Genomic DNA, 27,532 nt, shown 5'->3' with positions numbered 1-27,532 from the left:
TATTTGGGAGCAGTGTGTACAAATTTCGATTTAATGGTTTTATGTGAATGACACCTCCATAGTGTACCTTTTAACTGATGTGAGGAGGAAAGGGAGCAGCAAACATGAGGTTTGACAGATTTTCAGGGTGAAAAGGGTCAGAAAGAGACTGGAGTTGCTTTAGCTGGTGATCTAAGAGAAAGAGGGAAAAGGTAGAAGGTGCAGAGGAAGGCAGAAGAAGAATGGGGAAAGCTTCCCTTCAATAAGCAAGGTTCAAGCCTGCTCATTTTTATTATGTACAACTTCTTGGCAGGTATTCTTTTATATTATGCTATCCTCTCTCCTTAGTTGACCTTAGAAGACCCTATAGTCTTTGAATCAATTTTATTTAAGTATTTTTAAATGTGTCTATGAAAATGAACCATATATTTATAGTGTCAGTGTAACTCTTTGGCAAATGGATTTTTGAAGACTGAAAACATAATATTAAAGTCTGATTAAAAAAATCACAGAAAAAGCAGAATATATAATATTGCTGGGCTTAGCATAAATTTAAGAATAAGGAGTCAGGAAAAAGGCAGTGTGTTTTCATATGGAACAAAGAATGAAATACCAACCAGTACACAAGTTGCCTAGGATACAAATAATCATTAAAAGATGACAGTATTGTAGGCACTATTTTATTAAATGATCATTTAGCCAAAGCAAGTGTCACTTCTCGTGATAAAACTTTCTATTCTACATCTTTCCTCCACTGAGTTTCAGAGATAGGACACCTGAGGTATACAATGCTGTGTTGCTTCTTACTAAGAGTTTGAATACCAGTTAAAAGGCCCCTGTTAAACAAACGGAAACAGCTGGTTTTGCCAGAGAGATGGATATTTCCTGTCCCAAGCAGATTCTGTGCCCAATGGCATCTTCATGTATAAAAATTACCTGCTTTCATTTCTCAAAGTCATTCCTAAAGAAGGAGAGAGACAAAATGGATGCTGTGAGAACAGATGCAAGTCACACCGTGTACTCCTCATTCTTCTCCAACATACCCAGAGTAGTAAAATATACCTAAAGCATTACAAGTACTAACAGCAGCCCAATCTTAAAAAGGGGAGGAGAGCAGGCAGAAAACCCGAAAGGGTGATGTATGCAGGACACGGGGATGTGTGGAAAGAGGCAGCGGGCTCCTTGGGAATCAGCCCAGGCTCAGGCTGTCATTACGACAAATCACAGGACAGCCTGGAGGACCTTCAACACCCTGCCCATTCCCTCTCTTGTGCCTTCTCACCATCGCTCTCCGCCTTGGCCTCACAGCTTAGAGACCATCCTAACCCGCTCTAACGTGAGAACAAAAGGATAAGAGAGGATGCTCTAGCTAAGGAGCCATTTCTTCTCCCCTCTCCTTCCCACCGTAATCATTGCGGTACTGACCAGGCATCACCTGCGCTCCTCTTCCCTTTCTTGATTGTGAAGGAATTTTGGATTACAAAGCAAATAATGATAGAGGTAAATTAATAAATATAATGGCATTTGGTGCAGATTTGCTTAGCTTTATGCTATCAAACCTCCCTTAAGTATCTGTTACCTCTTTTTCCTTATGGAACCTGCTAGGCTATGGATGTTCTGCCTTTCAGCAGGCTGGTTCACATCATTACTTTTTACCATTTCATCCCAAAACAAACAAGATATTTCATTATACCTATTTCCCCCCTCTGGATAACAAGTGCACTTTCTACTTTGTTTATTTACATTATGGTTTCTGTTTACATTCAAGAAGGAGCTGCAGTGATTTTTTTTTTCTCTAGTTGAATCCCAGGCACCTCATCAAACATTGCTTTCCCAGGGAAACCTGCTGTATCAGTTGACCCAGAATCCCGTTGACCAAGTCCCTCATAATCTATTTTCTCCCTTCGGTTAGCTGCAGCCCTTCTGAGTGCATGAATCTCCACTCCCTATCCCTCCACCATCTGCTACCTGAATCTGCCAGTCTTCTAGCTGCTTATTGTCTTACGATGTGCATGTCAGAACCCCCAAATTGGTGAGCTTGACTTCCTGGCACATTGCTGCGTTTTTCCACTTTTCTATTCAGGACCACTAATTGCTGAGATGTGGATGCATACCAAAATAAAAGCAATTCATTGTGTTCTGAATAAATAAAAAGTCTTACTGAGCTTTGGGTCCATACTATACTCATAGGCTCTTAATTTTAATGATTACAAGTATGCTGGCCTGGCTTACCCGATGACATAGTGAGCCTAGAATACAAAAAAGTATTTAAAAAATACTAATTTTTAAAAATCTCTTAGAGAAAGGCAGGAAAGATTATTATGATAGATTCATTTAGCTATTTCAGTTTATTTTATTTTATGTACTTGTATGTTAAAAGGCTTATTTTAATTACATAGACTCAATGCTTGTCTTCTTTGGCCATACCAAATAGTCGAGTTTCATTTACTTTCCTTTTGAGAAACACTTTGTAGATCCTAATTGGTAGACGTTTAAATGAGGAAAAGAGGCTTTTGAAAAGCTGCTCAGTGTGTGTGCACGGGGTGGTATATGTGAGATTTGATTTCTCCAGGGCCTGCTGCATGATCAGTGCAAAGGGAAAGATGTTTACAAAACAGGGCTGGGCACTCAATGTGACTTTGGCAAACACGGAAATTGGCTCCTGTGCACACGGCATTATATAAAAAATTGATCTTGCAATTCTACTGACATGTCGCTATAGCAAGAAAGTTTTCAAGCCTTTTGGTCTCATCTTGCGAACTCCTTTAGTTTTCACCATTCCCTCACTACGATAATCAGACTATGGTCTCGCTCTCCCAGTGGACTACAAAAGGGTGTCACATTTCATATGGACACAGCCTCCCAGTTCTAGGGTTATGATTATTTTTTATGATAAATTAATATTATCATTTTGATGCCAAAATCTGAGGGCATTTTAGGTCTGATGAATCAGCTCAACTACTGCTCACCCATAAACACTGACAAGCATGAGTAACTGGGCCTTCGACGCAGAGGACCAGAGCCCGGCCTGGGGTCACCGAAGGCGGTGCTGGTGAGCATGGCCTGCCGTCGCTCTCCCCAGCCTTTCCCGGGCCAGTTCCTCAGAACTCCCATCTCCATACTGACACACCAACGTGTTCCCACACAAACAACGGTGATGTCCCAGATCCCCCTTCAAGATATAATGTCTCCCCAAATACTCCTAAAGGCCCTTGGAGTCAGGATTCCAATACCTGAGCTCTACTGAGCCCTGCTTCTAAGGACTAGACCCTCAGAGAGAGCCCCAGGGAGCAGGGGTAGTTGGGGCTGTATGCTACAGCTGGGAACTTCTGCAGTAACAAGAGCAGAGTTTCTTCTTGCCCCCGCCGGGAGAAATGAACTCCTAGGAGAACTGTGTATGAGTGAGGTAGGGAAAATGCTTTCATTCAGCTAATATTTACTAAGAGCCTGCTTTGTGCTAATGAGACACAAATAGAACAGTCCCTAGTTATATTCTAATGTTGGCACGGCAGGTGGGGAGTCAGAAAAGAAATACATGAAAAAATTAGAAAATATTTTGTGTTAAGTACTGTGAAGGGAATCAAATGGGAAAATGTCAGGAAGAGAACAAGACCACATGGAAAAGGCAGCCAGAAATAACTTCTCGAATGGAGAGACCTTTCAGGCCCAACCTGAGTTATGATGATCTGGGCCTGCACGTGTGACAGAAAGCCAGATGGCCAGTGTGGCCGGCGGGCAGCGAGCTTGGTGGAAGGTGGTGCGCAATATAGGCAGGAACGAAATGACATAGATCCCTCAGAGAAAAAAGCGAGGAGTTTGGATTTATTTTCATTTCAAATCTATTAGAAGGTGAAGCAAAGTAGCCACAGTCCAATCTCCATGTTTAAAACCATTCATCCTGGCTGCTATGTTGGCATGCATTAAAAAGGGTTAAATGTGGAAAAGAGCGTTCAGGTAAGAAGCTATCTCCATGGCTCAGGCAATAGATGATGACTTGGTTTACTGCGGGAAAATAGAGCCTGAGGAAAGAGAACCAAATAGGACATAATTTGGTTTGGTCAGAGACAAGACTAGCTGAGAAATGAGGTAAGGGGACTGAGGATTGGGTGGCTGTTTCCATTTTGATGTATCAGTGGTCAGCAAACTCATTAGTCAACAGAGCCAAATATCAGCAGTACAACAATTGAAATTTCTTTTGAGAGCCAAATTTTTTAAACTTAAACTTCTCCTAATGCCACTTCTTCAAAATAGACTCGCCCAGGCCGTGGTATTTTGTGGAAGAGCCACACTCAAGGGGCCAAAGAGCCGCATGTGGCTTGCGAGCCGCAGTTTGCCAACCACGGATATAGGTAATTGGATGGTTTGCAACTCCATGAAATTAGAGGTGATAGACTGTGTGGGAGAAGCAGATTTGAGGGGAGCAGAGGAAGTGGGGGAAATGAACATTCCTTTTTGGCTAATTTAAGTCGTAATTGATTCTTAAACATCCAGAGGCAGGGATTTTCAGACCAGACCACTGAAAATATGAGCCTGATTTTTAAGATAAACATCAGGACTGTCCATGTAAATTAGAATATCAACAGCACGTAGATAGTAGTTTTAAGCCAGGAGATTGGATAAAATCACAAAAAAAGGGGGGGGGGGTTATATGGAGAAGATAAAAGGACTCAAGTTTGAGACCTACTAGTAAATTAGCTTGAGATTTAGAAATCAGTTAAGGGGAAAGGAGTCAGAGAGAAGATAGAGAAACAGCCAATGAGGTAAAAGCACCACGAAGGGAATTTTCTGATACTGAAGCCAACAAAACGTGTTTCAAGGAGAGAGAATTCAACTAAACAAACACAAATGAGAGACTGAGTAAGATTACCATGTAGAAATGGTCATTGGGTTTCACAAGTTGAAGGTTAATGGGACCTTGAAAAGTTTATTCTTAAGTGTTTATACCTGATGAAAGGAATGGGCTGTACCACTTTTTCTATTTAAATTTTATAACCAATCCAATGTTGAACAAAATTAAGTGAAAAAGTGTGTTATCTAGCCTCTAAAATTTAGCATATAAATATTTATGATTAAATAAATGTAAAGAACTATGCCATATTATAGGAAGAACAAATTGAAGAGCTATCATTAAATCATCTGGCTTAAAATATTTTCCAAGCAAAGAGATCTCTAAATGTTAGAATTAATTTCTGCAATGTTCAAAGATACTTTTTTATATTCACATGTTTTTAATTTCTGGCTTACTAAAGTCTTAAACCATGTATATTGTAGTCATGAATTAGAGATAGATTGCTCCAAAAAATCATTTGGCTTAAAGCAAAAAGATATTTTTAGCAGGTGGAAATAACTTTCTGTGACTTAAAACTATATATTTTTTTCCTCTCTAACCCAGGTATGGTGACATGGTACCAAAAACCATAGCAGGGAAGATTTTTGGATCCATTTGCTCGTTGAGTGGGGTCTTGGTCATTGCTCTGCCTGTTCCAGTGATTGTATCCAACTTCAGTCGGATCTACCACCAAAATCAACGAGCAGACAAAAGGAGGGCACAAAAGGTGTGTATTCAGCCCTGTGTAATAATGATTTAGCATCTCCCGCTTCTCCTAGTGAGCTTTAAAAACCTTTACTGGCTACTAAGTGTTCCAGATTCGGTCGATAGTTGCATCAGTCAGCACAAGCTGGTTATACTACAGCAAAAGGACCTTAATATCTCAGTGGCTTAACACAACAAGCAATATTTCTCAATCATGCTACAAGTCAATTACCGGTCCAGTGATGGAAACTCCATCTTGACAGTGTACTTCTGCAATCATTTATGCAGAAGTAATTTCTGAATCACACACTGACTCCTAAAGCCTCCTACTGGAAGTGAGCCAAGTCACTTCCATCTCTATTGCATTAGCCAAAGCAATTCACATAGCCATGTGTAACTTCAAAGTGGACAGGGAAATTCAATCCCACTATGCAACTAGAGGCAGAAAGAAAGAAATATGTAGCGGCCAATACTAATGACAGTAGCAAAATCAAAGATAGATACTTGGCAAATTTTATTAGAATCAGATTTCTAGATCTGATTCATCCAGTCTCTGTCCATCAGGTTTAAGCTGGTGCCCGTAGACAAGGGCTATTAAAGGGCACCAAAATGTGTCTTGGTTATTTTACAAATTTGACACAGGAGGAAGGAGAAATCTGATCACTTGTAGCTAAGTTCTATTCCTGGCCCAACCATTTACTGTTTCTCTAGACTTCACACCAGTTAATTAATCCCTCTAAGAGTAAGCAGGGTGCATGCTCATCTACAAAATGAGGGAAACAATGCCTACCTCACGCTAATACTGAAGTAGGTATTGTTTATAGATTTATAAAGATTTATATGCAAATGTTTATAAATATATATAAGCTTTTCAATTTAAACATTTGCTAATGATTTACTATGTGCCAGATATTGGTTTAATGTTTTTCAAAAGATAATTCTTAAAATATTACAAGTATAAGCATTAGTTTCGAAAATAGTTTGTGGAATAAATTGAGAAATTCTAAGGTCACATACTTAATAAATTGGAGAACTGTCATTCAATTCAATCCAAGTCAATCCGGCTCCCACATTCATTATACACAATGGTAGATTGCCTCTCAGAAGAACTGACTAAATGTTAGTACACTTCCTTTACCCATTCTTTGTCAAAATAGTCACCTTCAGAGCCAGGGCCCTTATTGTTTAAAAATAATTTTGGAAATTTTCTTTGTAATTTTCTCAGGACTATAGTGCTAGATTTTCAGTATTCTTAACTTTTTTAATAACCAAAAAAACATGTATAACCATGACCAACCTGGGTACTGTGGTATAACCACAAAATATCATGAGAGATTTTTGTGTACCAGTTCATAATTGGATGTGTAGGTAATTCCAGATTAGGATTTTAAACGAGCAGACATAGTAAATCATTAGCAAATGTTTAAATTGAAAAGCTTATATATATTTATAAACATTTGCATATAAATCTTTATAAATCTATAAACAATGCTTTTGAGCAATGTCAGTCTCTTTGGTAAGTATAAAATTTCATAAAGTAACACTTTGGAAAGTTCAAGTTAATCAGTACAGTCAACATAGCATGTTGTTCAGAGAACTTGTTCATGTCCATTGTCAGAGATCCTCTTCCTCTCCAACGGAATCACTCTTTAAGCTTGATAGTGTCTTGCTTTACAGAATCCCCCTCCCTTTTTCACAAGTATCTAACCTTTAACTAATTATTGTAGAGAGTAATAATAAAAGTAGTTCAGTTATCATGAATATGTAGATCTGATAATCCAGTAAACAGGGAGGGTTTTTTTTAAAAAAAAAGCACCCACTGGACAATTAGAGTCTCACACAGGGCACAACTTTGGCTACAGGAGTTGGAGGAATTTCCACCAGGAACTATGCACCTCAGCTGGGGCTCTGGCCACACTTTAAAAAACTTTCTACTGGGCACACAGGGATAGTGTTTACAATAACAGAAATCTTGCAAAAATCTTAGCTCCCCAGTACCCATCAATCTCCATTCTGGAAATTCCTTCTTTAATATAATAACTATGAATATTTTTTCATTGTCATAAAAAAACTACCTATATGAAAACTGTAGGAACTACAAATCTGATTATCAAATAAACCAATCTCAAAATACATGTACTTTTTTCAACTTGGACATCTGTAACAAGCAAGTCAATAAAGAAAATCTTATAATATTTTAGAAGCCTTTTTGCCTACAGAAATTTAAAATGCAAAAATGTTTAAATGTGATGTAAATAAGTACATCAAATTGAAAAACATGTTTTATGAATGTTTTTCAGTATCTTTAAAATATCTTCTATATCCTGTGTCTGCCATAAAGCAATGAATTTTGCATATCATGAGTACTAGAAAAATTGGCTAGCAGAAGCCAAATATAATAACCTGGTGTAAATAGTCTGTAATCAGTAAACTAAACATAGTTCTCTAAGAAAGAGCAGTGGATATGGAACTAAATAAGTTGCCAAGGGATACGTCCTGTTTTCTTCCCCAGGAAAAAACAAACAGAATAAATATTCACAAGGCTAAGATAGTTTAGATTCATCTGGAACTAGGTGATTTAACAAATACCAAAGGTATGCAAAAATAACCATCTAATTCAGCCAAGCAAGGAGTCCAGTCCATTCAATAAAAAATCAGTCAAGTGGAATAATAAGTAATATTATAAAATGATTTTTTTAGACCAGGTTTTGTGATGTTTGGTTCCATTGCCAACTCTGAGCTCAAGAAAAAAAAAAACCATGAAATATACACAATATGCATTTGAGAACATCCCCATCATCACTCAGGAATACTTTCTCTCTTCTAGGTTCTTCCCACTAGCAAGTACTCTTTTTGCTTTCACTACCTGTTCCCACTCTTTAAAGGGAATGCATCATTTACTCCATTTCTATCAGCCCTTGATAAATTCTTAACAAAACACTAACATGTGAGTGAATACAGGTATCAACTGTAACATCTCTCCCCTACCCTCATTGTTAATTATACTTTAATATATTTATTTATTCACTCCATTATTCAATAAAAATTTATTGAATAGAACATAATAGCCAAAGTGAAGTGAAGTTGATACAATGACAGGTGGTAGGGTTGATATTTTGAAGCAAAGAGCTTATCCTGTTTTAAAATTCAAATCACATCATTTAATCATCTGCATACTTACAAGGCTAACTGGTGAGTAATTGTCATGCATAATAGTAATAATAATTATAATTTAATAATGATAATAGCAACAACAACAATCCTCTCTAGAGTTTCTAGTATGTCCCAGGTTCTTTATACATGTTATTTATAACTTCACAATTAATTTGCAAAGGAAGTGTTATTATTTCTACTTTATAGATGACTTGCTCATATTCACACACCTATCTACACTAATAAAATATAAAAATGCAAATTGGCTGTACCTTTGCAACACCCACCAGCCAATCAGGAGTGAGTATGAAAATTAACCCAAGAAAGATGGTGGGTTAATTTGCATACACAGGCGCCTAGCGGATGGGGGCGGGGTAGGACGCAGGCGTTCCGCACTGCCCCAGCCACTCCGGGCCTCTGGGCAGTGTGGGAAGGTAGAAAGGCAGCTCTGGGCCAGAGCGAAAAGGTGGCTCCGGCTGGAGTAAAGGTGGTGCCGGCAGCCATGGGAAGGAAGGCCCATTCTTGCACAAATCTTCATGCATCGGGCCTCTAGTTGATTAATATATGAAACAAGAATATTCTGACATTATTAGAACTATGAATCTTTAGGGATTTTCCTATAGATAATTCCAAATACAGTGAGAAGCTTGGAATCAATGAGCCAGTTGATGTACAGTCAATGTGCAATGTAACGTATTTTCGGGCATATAAGACGACTGGGCGTATAAGATTTTACTGGGTTAAAAAGTCGTCTCATACACCAGAAAATATGGTAGTCCAATATATCTAATCCATTATATCTAATCCCATCAATATAGTCCAATATACCTTATTTTCTGGTGCATAAAGCAACTTTTTAACCCAGGAAAATCTTATACGCCCAGTCGTCTTATACGCTGGAAAGTACAGTAAGTGTATTATTTTTACTTTTTACATGAAGATGTTGACTTTCACACACAAAAAAATATGCTATCAATATTCAGTATGCCATTTATCACATTCTACTATGGTGGTTCTCAAACTTTAGATTCATTGGAATTATAGAAAGAGTTTGTTAAAATTCAAATTGCTGGACTCTACCCCCAAAGCATCTGATTTAGTAGTTTTGGAGTATAGCCTGAAAATTTGCATTTACAACAAGTTCCCAGGTGATACTGATACTACTGATCTGGGGACCACACTTTGAGACCCATTGCCTATACATTCAGCAATGTCCAAATTAAAAAAAATACACACACACACACACACACACACATACACACACACATACACACATATATAAAATTTTCTAGAATATTTAAAAGGCAAGAAATAACTCTTTGCTGGAATATGAAAATGATCTCTTTTAAATTTTCCACTATTAATAAATATCCTTAGTCCCTACTTCAAATCCCTGCAGATAACCTAATTTTATTATTTTTCTTGTGTTGTGTTTTGTGCAGTTTAATAATCTATTACCAACACATGTAAGAATCTATAGATTACATACTTCTCAATATCCACTCTACATTTAATTCTTATTGAGTTACTTACCTCTTTTCTTAATTCTCCATTCCATCCCACCACTACTTAATGTGGCCACCTGGTAAACTCATACTCAGGGTTCAAGACTTACTTCAACTATCACCCATTCTATGAAGATTTTTCTGAATGGTATGGACATCATTAGTTGCTTCTTCTCTTCTCCTACAATATCATGCACACTCTATTATCATGTATTACACTCTATTCTCCCTCTTCTCCATTGTACTGAGTGCACTGCCCAACATAAAACAGGTACTTAATATTTGTGTAATGACTGAAAGAATGAACAGTGAGGTCTTGTTCGCCTTGACACGTCCTCCATTCCTACAGTAGGGTGGACATTACTAGGACCAATTAAAAATCATATTGGGAAGCACAATTTGTCTCTGATAACTGCCTACATCCTGTTTCGGTTCTACCCTCTTTCTACATTCAGTCTTTTTGTTGCTCTCCCATTCCACTGACCTTTCCTCTGAGCCTTCCAGTGTCCCTTCTATGACCTAAATCCCAGCCCAGCCTTGCCATCTCCAAGATTAACAAGCTTTAGAGCTGGGAACCTGCACTTTCTCCCACTGACTTACTTCCTCTTTCTTTTATTATTATTTGGCACTAACTTGTCTCATTTCTAGGGGAGTGATTTTCCTTATCAAATGGGAAGATTTCAGTAAACTCCTTAAATTAAATTTTTAAAAGCTCATAAAGCTTAATATGCTATCTCCACATAAGGCATGTTACTAAACCTTAATATGTTATCTGCATATGAGGCATTTCACTAAACCTTAAATGAAAGCTACAAGTATAAGTAAAATTTCCCAGATAAAAGGCACAGGAAGTATGCGGTCTCTATTTGAGAAGTAAGGAAGTGCCTCAGATTACAAGGGATAAAGCCTTCTCTATCTCACAAGTCTGCCTAGGATACCTTTGCATTTCAAAAGTATTGAAAACACTGTGATTTGGTAAGAAGAGGATCTAATATAATGTCTCTCAATGTACATCATACCTCATTTAGAAGATAGAACCCATTTAAGAAAGTCACTGTCTCAAGGGTCTGGGGCTTGTACATCTTTCTCTGACTGGCATTCCAGCCACTGTTCCAGAAAATGCATGGTGAAGTTTACATAATGTCATTTGGTGCAATTGAAAAACAACCAACTTGCCAAAAACCCTTGCACAGTAGCCTCTGAATGCTCCACAATGAAGGATTCCATGTCAAATTAGTTGGAGAAAAATTTCATACTGTATTCCCCTCTCTACTTCACAATGTGATCTTTTGTGAGAAATCCAACTTCAAAGAAACCTACTTAACCTCTCAGCATTTCCCAAACTTTCTTTATACACACATGTTAATTTATTTCAGAGAGGAAGGGGGAGAAAGAGAGAGACAGAAACATCAATGATGACAGAGAATTATTGATTGGCTGCCTCCTGCACACCCCTTTCTGAGGATCAAGCCTGAAACCTTAACTGGAATCAAACCTAGGACCCTTCAGTCTGCAGACCGACACTTTATCCATTGAGCCAAACCGGCTAGGGCTCCAACACTTTCTTGACCACAGAACCATTTTGCTTTTAAAACCATCACTTTTACCTATAACATATACTAGTTTTATGGAATTAACTTTGAGAAACCCCCAAATTTAAGGAATTAAGAAAAAATAAAGTTATGAAAAATTGGGATGCATAGGAAAAATGTGCTTATGAGACAAACAATTTTTTTCCAGCACCATCAATATTTCTCAAGGCAGATTAGGAATTTGAAAATAACTGCAAAGCTATTTTTTATACTGACAGTATGAGCCTTATTTTTAATTAAAATTTGGAAGCCTCCTATTTTTCATATAGGCTTAATATTTACTGAAATCTTGCTCTAACTTCCATAATAGTTGCTAGTACTTGACCATGCAAAGAAGTTGTATTTCCTACAGGGCTGGGGGTAGCAGGCTGGGAGGAGTACATTTCCTCTTACTAGTGAACGGCGCTCTTTTAACCTCCCAATTACTCAGCCAGAGTTGCCAAGATTGTCATAATGAGTGGAACAGAAGTAAAGTGATTTTCTAAAATATCTTTGTAAAGGAATTTCTCTCAATTACCTACTGGAAACAAAGATATAATCACAGGTCATCAAGGGGCTAGCATTCAAGAGACATTTGGTGCGGTGCTCTACAAGAACAATTAAGCCAATTAACCCAAAATGAAAGATAATTCGTCATTGAAATTGAGATGAGAAGTGTGTGTTTTTTCTAACACAGCACATGATTAGCAAAATGGTTATTCTGTCTCTAACATAACTGCTTCTTTTTTCCTAAGCTTTAGAGCTACTTCTATGGTAGTGGTTGCCACCATGTGCATGCTTTCCATGAGAAAGATGTTTCGTTTTTCTTTGCTGGACACTATTTTTGGTTAATTTCTATGTCTCCTTTATGAAAGATATACTGTGCCCTAATACTGCTGCTAAATGCAGATGGAATGGCATAGGCAAGACTAGTAACTATGATAGAGTAACTATGATATGAAATTAGTTACCATCAGTAGTTGCAGAAAGAGAGAGGGAGAGAGGAGAAGGAAGCAATGAAGAAAGGAAGGAACAAAGAAAGGAAGAAACAAAGAAAGGAAGAAATGAAGGCAGGAAGGAAGTGTTAGAAATAAGGTGAGCCCCACAAGTCAGGGGTCCTGGTAGAACACAAAACATACTCCGGAGCCAGGCAGCAAGGCAAACATCTTTACTTCTACATAGAAGGGTGAGCACACATGGTCTGGAAGTGCACGCACACAGAGCAGGTGGTCTGCTCAGATTTATAATCCCTTATGCATGTGATCTGTGCTTTGCTCTTGATTGGAGCTCAGGCACACAGTCTTTCACGATTGGCTAATTCAAAGGGAGGGGTTGGCCTTTGCTGTTTCAAGGTGGCAGCCCCCAGGGGAGCTGCAAGCCATGTGGCCAATCTGGCAGCTGCCAAGTCACACAGTCCAAAATGGCGGCTATCTAAACTGTTCTTTGACAAAAAAAGATGACGTGTTTATTCTCATAGGAAGGGAGGGAAGGGATGATGGAAAGGGGGAGGGAGGGAGGGAGGGAGGAAGGAAGGGGAAGAGCGAGGAAGAGAAACAAAAAAAGGCATTGACTGTTCCAGGGGACCAATGAGACTTAGGGACTGAAATTCCAACAATAACCCTTTTCTGAAAGTGAAATGTGTATTTAACTTACTTATTTCTGAATTTCTACCATCAATTCTACTAGTAAGTCATTTCCAGGTGTGCTTGACACTTGCCATTGTTTTGTTGAGTTTGGCCTGAAGTCCTGGCTGAGCAGCATGGCCTTGAAATTAAACATTTCTAACTTCCAACTTCATTGTGTAGTATTGTCTCAGTATTTTAAGTGATGTAAATATTATACCATCAGCAAAGAGAAAAATTTGTCTGTTTTTCCCATCACTTATAAATGTGATCTTTCTCCAAAGTTTTATTTTAACCTGGAATTGGCACACAAGAAGAAATTCATGGAGGAAGAGAAAGGGAGTCAAGTTGAAGCTAGATGTTATCTTAATGCTATTTTGAGAGCTTCAGACATTTCAGTGTTACTTTTAAATGCTGTGGTGAAGGGCCATCTTGGTACTACAACTTTGGAAAAAATTTAGTAAAACACACACACACACACACACACACACACACACACACTTTAGTCCAGGAATACTTCTGCTTCTAGAAATTTGTCTTGCAGATAAGCTCAAATAAAGGATGCTTCATTCATACAGTAGTATATTATACATCCATAAGCAAATGGGGTGGATCTACACATGTAGATATGGAAGGAATTCCAAGCTGTATTAAATGAAAAGAGCTGAGTGTAAAAGTGTGAAATGTATTCTCCCAACTGAGTAAAATATACATGTATACACACGTGCATGTACTTATATTTGCTTTCATATACCTAGAAAACCTCTGGCAAGATGCTCTAGAAATAATATTGTGAGTGATTGACTCTGAAGCATAGGAGTAAGGTAGCTCCAGGGTCCAGAGAGACTGACTTTTTTCCTGCATGTTTGTAGTATTAAAGTTTTATCACATATATATATATTAATTTTCCATTTTTAAAATCTAGATCATTTTTAATTGTTATTAAAAAGAATATTTCAGGGCTAGAAACCAAAGGTGATATGGGAGGGGGGGGGTTGTGTAGAAAGGAGAAAAAGGGAGTCTTTATAGGATAATTTTACAAAAAATTTTTTAGCCAAGATATCCCAGTTGCTTCCTTACACACCCGTGCTAGATACATGTCATATAAGTAGAGTGGTCACCAGAAGATTGCTCTCCAGGAAGTCAAAATCAGACTCATTCCATGACAGTTGGAGCAGATACACAACAGCAGTTCTAAAGGAGAATGAAATATTGGAAATCTGGCTACACAGTCAGTTTGCTCAAAAATATCACTTTGGTGATCTCTCTGTCAATGTGAGCAATTCAACTGACCACCCAAAACCCTCTAAATTGAAGAACATTCTCTATACATAAATGCTTTTAAAATTAAAAATAATAATGTTAGTCTCTCCAGCAAGGAGCACTATGTTTATTTCAACAAATTTAAAGGTGAAATAGAAATTAGGTGAGCATGTTTTTGTGTGGACCTGTGACACAAAAAATTTAGTGCAAAAATTTAGGGATTTTTCTTAGAAGCCCCTATTATTCAGCATGGGTTCTACACTGGACAATTTAGCAAACTAATTGCAAAAAAAACCCACAAAAGTTTCTATTTGAAGGCACAGATGTTAACTAAATTTTGTTTTGTTTTGTTTTCAAGGGATAGAGGGAGGAAGAAAGGAAAAAAGGCAATTGGTTTCTGAAACTTAATTACTAATTTTTAAAAGGACATTAATTTAAATAAAAAAGAGTTGGCAGCTGGTTTGCTGGGTCTTTATTTCATTAAGTTACTCAGATTGGGATAAAAGTGAAAATATAAGTAATATAGCTAGCTATTTTTTTTCTCTTAACACTATTGACAGAAACAATAATGAAATAACTTGATCTTACTGTAAAGACTTAATTACAATCTTTAAAATGCATAACCCAGTTCCAAAGTAGTTAATTGATCTTGCCGATATGTTAACTAAAATAAAGCACTCATATTGTAACCAGATGGCTTCCGCCCTGGGTGCTGGCCCTGGACCTTTCACAGGTCAAAGACCTTTCACAGATCAAGCAACCTACAGGCTCTGACTCATTTGAGAAAAATTTCAAGACACAAGTCCAGGTGAAAGTGACAGTAAATTTATTAACATTTGGGACAGTGAGGCAAAGGAAGGACCCCTGGAGATAGGATTGGGGATAAGACCAGGATGAGCTGCCACTGCCCATTGCTCCCCTGGGTGCAGGTCTTGTTGGTACCCTTAGAGCTTAGGGTAGAAGAAACAAATACACGCTTGAGGAAAGGGGGCATGGATGCACTCAAAGAAGCATGTGCTGGCATCCTTTGTCCTGAGTGTTTTATCTATTTTCTATAGGCCAGAATTTTAGAGGAGGTCCCAGGGGAGGATCTCAACAGAATACTCATTGGATTTCCGGGTGTGTTGTTTAATATGCTGATGTATTAAAATGAGTGTATAATGGAGTCTGGGGTCATTTTCTAGTTAGTTTTGCCTTTATCTTGGATTAGTCTGGCTCTAATTGGTTTTGTTATCTACTTCCCTGACTGTAGTGATTTAAACCATCTGCTCTTAGGCATCTTTCATTAGGGAGATAGGGTCTTATGATTTATTACTGAGCCATTCTGGCAGTTTGTTCAGCCATTTGTGTGTTTGTTCAGCCATTTGTCTCAGTTTCCTCACTCCACTTTCCAGGGAATGTTCCTAGTTTCTTAACCTGCCTCAATCTGATGAAAATTTAATTGTCAGTAATTACAAAAAGCTGGCATGTTTTTAAACATATGTATGCTGACATTGGAATTATACAAGAGTATATGCACTGTTTTAAGAAAACAATTTGTTGAGTATTAACAGGACATTCATTTTCCTTCTCCTATAGAAAGCCAGACTCGCCAGGATACGGGCAGCCAAAAGCGGAAGTGCAAATGCTTACATGCAAAGTAAACGGAATGGTTTGCTCAGTAATCAACTGCAGGTACCGTCAAGCAACTCACTTTTTTTAATGCTCAATTTGTTGATGTAATATTGATTTATTTCTACTTAAGCAAATAATTTTGTTGTGGGTAATTATGAAAATGGCTACCGAAACAACAAAAGTGCCATTTTTTAATAACCTCTCCTTACAGTCTTATTGATGGTAGCAGATTAGAAACTGGGCTATGAAATATTGCCAGTGAATCATGATTCTCATTTGTGATTGGGCAAGATTTTTACACACTCTGACGTAACCATGTACGATGTTATGATTTCTAATAAGAAATATATATTTGTTCTTCTTCCTGCTTCTGGCACTGAGCTCCTACATTTCTGGAATTTCCTAAGAGAGGAAAGTTAAAAAGATGTCTTTTGTTATGATAATGAGGTGGCTTCAGGACCTCACCTAAGGTTGGTGGTTGGGTGCCAGGGGAACCAAGTGATTGGAGGGTTAGAACTTTCAGACCCACCCCCCAACCTCCTGGGAATGGAGAAGGGTTGGAGATTGAGTTCAATTACCAAAGGCCAATGATTTATTTACTCAGTCGTATCTAAGTAATGAAGTCTCCATAAAAACTCAAAGGAAGGGAGTTTGGAGAGCTTTCTGGTTAGGTAACAGGTGGAGATTTCGTTGCCAGTGGAAATGGGGTCCTTTCACGGAGTTGCAAGAGAGGCATTTTCGAGGACCCACGTATGGGAGGCTAAGATGTAGTGGTAAGATTTATTGGAATAGAAATAGAAGGCTGCCCAAGGTTCCCGGTGTCTTCTTTTTGTTCATCCCACTGTGGAAAAAGTCCAGCCTTGTTTTCATCAAGCCCAGAAGAAAGGCCACCATCCAAAAAGTCTGCACCAATGGTTCAGTCCATGTCAGAGCTTACTCCAGCTTAGCTTTTGTCCCTGTCCAGCTAGTAGCCTCTATTCCCTGCTGTGCTGCAGCTGGTGCTGCAGTACTGTATCTGGGCTTGCAGTTGGAGCCCCAGCTTGGAGCCCTCACTTGGAGCTCACCTGGCTGATGGGCCTCAGGCAGCTGCTAGCCCACATGGCTGCTATGAAGAGAGAAAATGTGAGCACATGAACCCACAAATGTGTGTTACGAGGCAAGAGTTGAGAGAAAGCTTGACTTTTTAAAGCTTGGATTATATTATCTCAGGCTTGGGAAGGACCAAGCACTCTTTCAAAATAACCAATCAATTTCCCAATTCTTTGCCAGCTTGTGCTGGGTCCTCCTCCTAACCAATCCATTTCTTAAATCTTCTGGGGTTCTGTGTCCCTCATCCAATTGGATTATTTTCCCAGGCGAGGTTCTGCCCCTTATGGCCACCATCTTAGTTTTTACTGTGCATGCCTCATAGTGGAATGACCTCCCCCTGCACCATCTTGGTTTCTACTGAGCATGTGCCCAGCAGAGGAATTTCCCCTTTGTTGTTCAATTACTTCCCCCACCCCTTAGTCTGGACAAGTGGGCTGGTTGTACCCTGAGGAAAGCTAGTCCTTCCACCCAACACAGGAAAGGGAGAGGTGGTAATCCCTTTGGTGGGGTAATGCCGTGATCCCCTGCGTGCCTGAAGCTGTCACTTCCAGACTTCATTAGGCTTATTGTCCAATTCAGCTACCTGGTTTATTAGGCATGATGTCTGATTCAGCTTCCTAGTTGATTAGGCTTCTTAATGTCTGATTCCCTTTGCTCCCTTCCTTTATTAATATCTAGCTATTTATGCTCGCAATCTGAGAGAGTGGCACACTCAGAGAGCCCAGATGCCCTCGCCCTTTTCACATACCTTGCCTTATGCATCTCTTCCACTTGGCTGTCCCTGAGTCACATTATATGCTTTTATAATAAACCATTAATCTAGTAAGTAAAATGTTTCTTTGAGTTTTGTGAGCCGCTCTAGCAAACTAATCAAACTCAAGGAACAGATTGTGGGAATCTCTGATTTATAGTCAGTTGGTCAGAAGCACAGGTAAACTGTCCCACTTGCAATTGGCATCTAAAGTTCAAGGAGAGGTCACTGGAACCTCTAACCTATAGCCAGATGGTCAGTTTGCAATTGGAATCTAAGGTGGGGAGAGGAGCGTGAAGGACAGTCTTGCAAGACTGAGCTCTCAACCTGTGTAATATGATGCTGTTTCCAGGTAGACAGTGTCCAAATTGAGCTGAATTGTAGGACACCACTAGTGTACAGACCACTTCACTGCTTGATGGTGTTGGGGATAACCCCCACCACTTCGGAGTTGGGTTTAGAACCCCTTTTACATGGGAATGGTAAAAAATGCTCAATGACTCAAATACCTAATTATTTTTTTATTTAAAAATTACTTATGTTCCTTAAAGTTCATATGAGTGGGAGTAGGGGATGGCATGATGTCTCCTTTTATTTTTTTAATGGAGAGGAACACCATATAGTGTTATAAATATCACACAGTATGAAATACAATTTGAGAAACCACTTTCAGCTCAAAACTTAAAACTTTCTTCTCATATTTAGGATTCCAATAATCGTTACTTACAAAATAGCTTTTATTTAGGTGAGCATAATGCCATTGCCAGGATTATCTAAGTATTAGATTAAATTTTATTACCCAAAAATAATGGCTCTCAGGTTTTCAAAGTTAAGTGGTAGTTGAAAGAATAGAAGATATTTAAATTTTCTGTTCAGGGAGGCAAGTATGAAAAACCAGACTGCTAATTTGAAAAAAAAAATGTAAATAATGATTCTCAGACTTAAAAGCAACTGCCAGGCTGTGCCTTTCTATCTAAAATAAATAATAATAAAATGCTGACATTTAATCTCAAGATTATGCAGTTGCGGTTCTCATTGTTTGCAAATAAGATAGAAAAGACTCTGTCTTCTCTGTGTTCACAGTCCTCTGAGGATGAGCAGGCCTTTGTCAGCAAATCCGGCTCCAGCTTTGAAAGCCAGCACCACCACCTGCTTCACTGCTTGGAAAAGACCACGGTAAGGAACCGGCATCACTGCCCGCCCTGGTCCTCACAGTACTCCCATTTGCTTTGTGAATACTCGGTCCTCCTAGGAAGGATTTCCCTGCCCGCATCACTAGAAAATAGAATAAAGGACAAAAACGAAAGAAAACAAAACACGAAATTACTTTGAAAGACTGTTGTGACATTTCCATTTGGAAAGTGTTTGATAGACTTATTAAAATGTTGTTAAACTTAGTGGCTATCCTCACTCTAGTCTAAAATACTAGTTTAATGCGGATGGAAAGTTGTTTTCCAATAGCCAATTGCAAGTCCTATAAAATATAATTTACCCTGTCCAGCTGGGGTTGCTCAGTGGTTGAGCATTGTCCCATGCACCACGAGGTCACCAGTTCGATTCCTGGTCAGGATACATGGCCAGGTTTTGAGTTCGATCCCTGGTAGGGGGCATGCAGGAGACAGCCAATCGATGATGTTTCTCTCTCATCAATGTTTCTACCTCTTTATCCCTCTCCCTTCCTTTCTCTGAAATCAATAAAAATATATTTTTTTAAAATGTAATTTACCCTGATTTTGAAAATGCTAATTAAATAGGAAATATAATGAAGTTCAAGTGTTCCTGACATCTGGATGAAGGGAATATTAATAGCAATAATACAAAATAGAGAATGACTAAATATAAGCATTTCTTCTTTTTTTAAATATATTTTTATTGATTGCAGAAAAGAAGGGAGAGGGAGAGAGAGATAGAAACATCAATGATGAGAGAGAACCATTGATCAGCTGCCTATGCCCCCTACTGTGGATCTAGCCTTCAACCCGGGCATGTGCCCTTCACTGGAATCAAACTTGGAACCCTTCAGTCCGCAGGCTGAGGCTCTATCCACTAAGCAAAACCGGCCAGGGCAATATACTAGTAAGCATCTCTGTAATTCACAGGTATAATGAACACAGATAGTAAAATTATTTGTTCTCATAAGAAAAAAATGGTGTTTAATCAGTGTGGGGACTCTTTGGCTGAGGATTGAATGTGCATTTGTCCATTTATAGGCTCCCAGTTGGACCTCATCTTTAGCAAAGTCATCCTTTCCCTAGCTGGCTTGTCAAAAGACGTCACAGTGTGTGACCACAGAGCAGAATGAAACTTTCACCATATTTGGATCAAGTCTTCTCACTCATCAGAGATGCATATTTGTGTTCTCAATTCCAATATATTGCCCATACATTTATTCATTTACTTTCATTTACCTATATAGTCATTCAACAAATACTAGTATGTATCACTGGCCTACCATGTGCCAGACAGTGAGCCAAGATATGCCGGTAAGTCAGGTGTGGTCTCTAACCCATCAGTCTGTATGTGTGGGCCAAACCACGGCTATTCTTAGGAAGGGCAGTGAGCAGCAAAGCAACAATGGGCCACAGTGCAGGGGGCAAAGAGGATGGAGCCAGAGGGTACAGCATCAGACAAGGCTTTCTGGAGGAACCTGAGTTCAGACCCACAGGTGACTGAGAGCTAGTTAGGCAAAGAAGTGAAGGGGCTAAAAGGTGAAGTGACCCGAGGCAGGCTAGAACTTGCTCTAGGATAAGGTGACCAGATTTTAACATTGGTAAAGCGGGACACCATTGACCGGTGTGTGTGTGTGTGAAGGGGGTTCTTGATTAAAAATTTGGTCTATATGGAGCAACAAATATTTTCATAGAACGCAAAAATAGTATTGTAATATATTTTTTTAAATTTCAACATAAGTACAATTTACAAATATAATAAATAAAAATTTATGTATAGTATTATTTTATTCTTTGGCATATTTCTCATTTGAGTGAATTTTTTTTTTAGTAGATTGCTGTCGTTGTTTAAAAGGTCATGAATTTGCAGTAACGTAAGTTGTAAGTGTCACTTTCAAGGCCAGCGCTAGACTTTTTGCCGCCACTATAAAATACAAATAATACGAGTACTGTCTGCTAAATTCAAGAAAATTTATGTATTTATGAAATAAATAAATGAATTACTTACCTAAATTATCTGAATAGCTGATTTGTAATGACATCACTTGTTTAACTAGCTTACTAGCACGCAGTACGATGTGTATCGTCTGAGAGACAGTTACAAAATGTTTTCGTCGTTGCCAATCCCAAAAAATGCCATTGTTCATTAAGTCCAAACAATGGTGGTCGAATTCTAACAACTGATCAACAATGCAAACTTTGATAAGCAGTTCTCGATAATCAGTTCTCAACAATTATTTGTTATTATTAAAGTTTAACATTATAAAATTAACAAAAGTAATATAAAACTCATATCCTGGCTAAATAGCCACATGGCCGCCGAAAACCGTGTATTCCCTTCCTGTTCTCCCGCCGTTCCCTAGCTTGTCGTGCATTCTTTCCAAAAATCGGGACTTTTTTAAAACGTCGCGGGACGCGGGACAAATTGTTAAAAATTGGGACTGTCCCGCCAAAAGCGGGACGTCTGGTCACCTTACTCTAGGAGGACTTTGAGGGCGGTGGGAGGGAGAGAGTGTAGCATAGCACACGAGGAGACAGAAAGGCAGTGACTAGCTCATGCTAGGTTTTCGAGGCACGTGCAAAAGTTTTATCTTCATCTCAAATGGAAAATAATTTGAGGCTTTAAACAGGGAAATTACAGGATTGTGGCTGCATTTTAAATAAAAATATGGACAGGTCCTAATGTAAACCTTTGACATTTAAATAGTAACATTAATAAGAGAATGTATTTATGACTATCTTTTCCTTTCCTTTCATTTTAATTTTTTTTTACTGTTTTACCAGTTAGGGCTTTTTAAACCAAAAATTATTTAATACCAATCGATATAGTTTAAATTGAGCTGCCTATAAATATACATGGAAACCAGCGGCAGAATGACTTCTTCACTTCCAGTCACTGAGGAGACAAATTGGAACCTCGTGCGTTGTAACTTACATTATGTGTGTGAGATGTGCATTGCCAGAGAAGAAAACAGAGTTTGAATCCTTATTGAACTATATTTTTTCTAGAAATTTAATAGTTAACATAAAACTCTATCTTCTCTAAACATATTTTTCTTTGACTTTCAACTGTAGAATGTTAAATTTCGTTTACTTCAAAATGCTTGTCTCAGCAAAGAAATGACAAAATGAGTAACTAAAACAATCTATTTCCTATTAGCCAGTGAATTGCTTCAATTGTTTTGCTAATGGTTAGGCTGAGAGATAGTTAAGTGGAATTCTGCATGTGCAAAGTCTCTCATTATAAGACTATTCCCACGGACACAAAGGAAAAAATAGTAATTGAAGTCATTTTTTAGTAGCTTAGACCAAAAATATTTTCCTTTATACGACTGAGGTAAAAGTCTTCCATAAGCATTTTAGGAGACAATGCTTTGCTTTAAATATCTTTAAAGCAAATTTTACATCATGTTTCTCTAAGATGGAGAATATAAAATTATTTCCATCACTGTTTGCTTCTTGGCTAGAACCCTAAACACAGGTAGAGATTCTGAACACACCTAGTGATGTATCACAAAGATAAGAAAGGAGACCTGGAAAGTTCAGTTCTAACCCCTTCTGAGTCAGACATAAAGTGACACATTTTGCAGATAAATATATTGTATTTGTTTAACTAATAAGTCATATATTTCTCTCCCCTATGAATTTTATAGGAACATCTAAAGAAATGGGAAGTGTCCTGGGTACCTTATTTTATAATTTAAAAATGTTTTCAATTCCATGTGGAAAATATTTGCTTTTATGTAACAGACAATCTAACTTGGATTAAAATAGTCTCTTTTTTATAATTTCAATTTGTTTAAAAATAAGTCAATGTGAATTTACACATTTTTGTGGGTGTTATCTATATTCATTTTCAAGTTTTTTTCTTTAGCTTATAATCTCCAGTTTAAATAAATAAATGATATTTCAAGATAAAGTTAGCCTACAAATAGATACCACATCAGCCTTCATGTGTCAATCTCAAGGTGTAACTAGAGAGATGTTATTTTCCCACAAATGCCAGTATTAGGTAGCTTTGATATTCTAATCTTTATAAAAATGGTACTAGTTGTCCATTGCATAGTCTACATGTACATGGACATTGTTTTAGTTTCAAAAATAAAGCTATTCATTTGCTTTTTAAAAGTTAAAGTGTGTTTCTGTCTTTCTTCACATTTTCTTCCACCTCTGGAACAGAATCACGAGTTTGTGGATGAACAAGTGTTTGAAGAAAGTTGCATGGAGGTTTCGACTGTTCATCGTCCTTCAAGTCATAGTCCCTCTCTGTCCTCACAACAAGGAGTCACCGGCACTTGCTGTTCCCGACGACACAAAAAAACTTTCCGCATCCCAAGTGCCAACGTATCAGGAAGCCATCGAGGCAGTGTGCAAGAACTCAGTACCATTCAGATCAGATGCGTGGAGAGAAACCCGCTATCTAACAGGTAGATTTATCTGTGTGGACACACCCCTGTGCTGGTCCCCAGAGCATATCTCCAGCTGCAGTTGTGTTGCTACATGTGTGGCATCTAAATCCTAGTTCCTAGGGTTTAGAATGAGACCAGACTTAGACTGTAACAAGCAGGAAAATGGATCTACTGTAATATTCCTTGAGTCATAGAGTAGTTGTAGCGATATTAAAAGAACAGAGAAAAGATAAGGAAGGCAGGCAACCACAAATGTATGTCTACCTCTTCAATTCCACAGCTGTTTCCTATTTGAACAGACACTTATATCCCCAGGAGCCCCATAGGTAAAAACAAATCGCTTGAAATGATAGTTAACACTGCTGAAAGAGACCAGTGAAACTGACATCGATATGATTAAAAAGTATTCAACAGCACCTGTAAATAAATCAACAGTCACTGTGACAGTAAGAACTGAAACTATATCTACACAAATCTTTTGAATCAGTATACAATTTTGATCAAAAAAAGTATTTTGGCCACAATAAACACAAAAATCAATCCAATTCAAAGGAAGATAAGTGAAATGCTAAAATGGTTATAAGTTTATGGACAATTGAAGTGAAATTTTTCTGTTGGTGTTTTCCCTTTGTTTCTCTTTATTTGCTTGATTTTACAAGTCATTAAAAAAATCAATTTGGCCCAAATAATTTTACTTTGTTCTTCAAATGAAGTAGCTTTTCTTTTTAGAGTAACAACCATTAATTCAGTGCCATTTCTTTGTTGGTATCCAGTAATGTTTGTGGAAAACCTGAATGAGATTCTGAATTCAGGTTATGTTGATTTACATCAATCAGATATCTCTGGAACCAGAATATTAAATGTTGGAGCAATGAAAGATTTCTGTCTCAAAGATATTCTACCACTGCAACATAGAAAATGGAGAAGTGCTTAGAAAGAAATTTTTAGGCCATAAACATTTAAATTAAGTTTTCCATGAAAACAAAATAGTTTGAAGTTACCAAGTATGCCCTCCTTTTTCCTTTCCCCCTTCCCACTCCCCACTTAGAGTATTAAACTCATGCAAGAATACCACTTGGGAAAGCCTTTAAGTATTAGTAATGGCTAACTTTTTTGGGGTTCTTAACATTTGGATGTTACTAAGTTGAAAATTTTAAGGGCATCCTATATCCCAAAGGGACAAGATAGTGAAATGATGCTGTGGTCAAATAATTGAGGCTTATCTACAGGATATATCCCTTTCATAATGGTATCTCAAACCTCTCAGAGATTCAGTCTTAAAGAAAACTATTTTATTTTGCTCAATTCAGTGTTTCAAAAACCTACCTGATCCTGTTTCTTGCATTTTTATATAACATTTTGTTTGAAAAACACTGATGGAATCAAATTTAGCTGGTTTTTACACATTCACTTATGATTAAGGACCTGACTAATGTTCACTTTAACATATAGAGTGGGGTAAACATAGGTTTGTAGTTGTATGTGAAACACAGAGTTTCATTATTATTTACATTATTATTTATTAACTAGAGGCCCAGTGCATGAATTCGTGCACGGATGGGGTCCCTCGGCCTGGCCACCGATCGGGGACATCTTGCCCAATCCCAATGGGGCCATCAGGGTCAGTGGGCCAGGGGGAGGGACCATGGGAGGTTGGCTGTGGGAGTGCACTAACTACCAGAGGGCAGCTCCTGCATTGAGCATCTGCTCTCTGGTGCTCAGTGCACATCATAGCAACAGGTTGACCATTTGTTCGACCAGTCCTAATGGTTGCTTAGGCATATATATATATATATATATATATATATATATATATTATTGTATTATTTTCCATGGGAAAAACTGTAGACCTACTTTCACCCACCTTGTATGTTAAGGTTTTGGTGCTTCCTTTTTTAAAATCATGGTGATTATTCTTATACATTTAAAAAGTAACTTATAAACCTGACATCATGTACACCTCTATTGTAGGCAAAAACATTTTTAAGTAAACAACTTACCTTCTTAAATCTATTTTCTTCCCTCATCAGCCGATCCAGTTTAAATGCCAAAATGGAAGAATGTGTTAAACTAAACTGTGAACAACCTTATGTGACTACAGCAATAATAAGCATCCCAACACCTCCAGTAACCACTCCCGAAGGAGATGACAGGCCAGAATCTCCCGAGTACTCAGGAGGAAACATTGTCAGAGTGTCTGCTTTGTAGACAGTTGGAATCAGGTCTAGGGGAATTTGAGCCCTGGCTGTGGAGAGAATTCCAATGTGGAAGAAAGAAGACAAGATAAACATTTTGCAGCTGGAAACGGCAAAGCAAGAAGGTTGGTAGTGACATAAAAACAAAGCTTCCAAACTAGAGGATGGAAATAAAACCACCAAATGGCATTTCTTTAGAGTTTGACCTGTTGTACCGAGGAATAGTCTGTGGCCCTTTGGCTTTGTGAATGAGCACAATGAAATGCCGCCTATTGATGCTTCTTATGACCAGAACTCTTTTATAATAAAATAAAATAAATCTTTGAACCTAATGTTCCAGTTGAATGCAAAACAAACAAAAAAATATGGAAAACATTTTGATAAAAATTTTTCCTGTTAAAACCATGAACATTGGCTATGATGAAGATTATTGCATATTGAAAAATTCACGCAACACATTTGTATTAACTGAAGGAAACCATCATAATGCATGCTAGAATTCTTTGGAGTAGTGATCTCAGTTTCCTTATGTTGTCTTCAGAATAGGCATGATAAACTATAAATGTAGAGAGGGGGAATTTCTGTGCACTTGCTACAAGCTGGATGTTCATGTCCCATGGTGGGCTGTGCAAATAAACTCCTATTGGCACTGCAGCATTTCTCATGGGGATGCTCAATAATAAATCTAAAGCGTGCGGATAGTGCAGTATTATCATTTTACCTTGCACCTAGATACTGTTACAACTGCAATAATTCATTATACACCTGTTGTATCAGGAATCGGGATTTTTGTTGTGAGACTTTCCAGATTTTCATAAATTCTGTAAGAGCCACATTCATAGAAACATGTCTAGCGTGGCCAGGTTTTAGATAACTTTTTAATGCCAACCTCTTGTGTCATACATGTTTCTCAGTAATATTATTTGATCCACTGTGTCCCTCTGACAGTGCATTTCTTGTTCCTGTGCTAACCTTTCTTTTGGATTTATTGTCATCAACTGGACTAACGTTTTGTAGTTCAATAGACTTTCCTACTTTTGTATTCCCCAACAAATCATCTTGTAGGTCGATTATCATCAACAATCCTCTCGTCAAAAATTAGGAAAAAGGAGTTCACATCCATGAATTATTTCTAACCTCTTTGCTGTCATGGAAAAGCCCAATTATTGGATATATTACTGTATGTTTCATACAAAGAGCTGGCTGGGACTATTATCATAGGATCAATGATCCCAGAATCTCACTTGATGTATTATTTATTTTGCTTTAGATCTGGAATAAATTTTGAGAATAACTCATGTGAATTGAAATGTAGAGATAAACTGAAGTGCTTTGTGTAACAATTTTTGATGAAAGCACGCTTTCTATGCCACTGGAAAGGCAAACCAAGTTTATCTCAGAAAGGTTCCTGTATATGGCAAGGAGTCATTTTCTCCACTCAATCAGGAGGACAGGAGTTTGATGATGCAAAGTTGATCTCTATGTACATTTCAGTAAAAAGTCTCAATACTTTTTCACCTTTAAAATATATCAGCAGACATGTCTGCACGTGACAGTGTAAAAATGTTTTATGTCAAATGAAAAGTTTTGTTTATTTCAAACCACCAGTGTAAGGAATGAAGTTTAGCTTCCATTCATGGAACAAATTAATAATTATCCCTCTACTGTAGAGATTTTTA

General features: G+C 37.9%; 1 protein-coding gene across 2 annotated transcripts in view; it reads left to right on the top strand.

Annotated features, from left to right (window-relative positions):
* KCND2 (potassium voltage-gated channel subfamily D member 2) overlaps positions 1-26,185 on the top strand; it is a 525,626-nt gene extending 499,441 nt beyond the window's left edge. Inside the window, exons 2-7 of one of the 2 annotated variants that reach the window (XM_054726521.1) lie at positions 5,372-5,534; positions 16,205-16,305; positions 18,689-18,704; positions 19,182-19,256; positions 23,429-23,676; positions 25,689-26,185. In XM_054726521.1, the coding sequence (XP_054582496.1) occupies positions 5,372-5,534; positions 16,205-16,305; positions 18,689-18,704; positions 19,182-19,256; positions 23,429-23,676; positions 25,689-25,866 (781 nt within the window). In that variant the 3' untranslated portion in view covers positions 25,867-26,185. Of the gene's footprint in view, positions 1-5,371; positions 5,535-16,204; positions 16,306-18,688; positions 18,705-19,163; positions 19,257-23,428; positions 23,677-25,688 lie in introns of both variants that reach the window. The other variant, XM_008157583.3, reaches the window with a different exon arrangement.
* The last annotated feature ends 1,347 nt before the right edge of the window (positions 26,186-27,532 follow it).

Source organism: Eptesicus fuscus, chromosome 14, assembly GCF_027574615.1.
Source record: "Eptesicus fuscus isolate TK198812 chromosome 14, DD_ASM_mEF_20220401, whole genome shotgun sequence".
NCBI lineage: Eukaryota > Metazoa > Chordata > Mammalia > Chiroptera > Vespertilionidae > Eptesicus > Eptesicus fuscus.
This window is presented reverse-complemented; position numbering and strand designations above follow the sequence as displayed.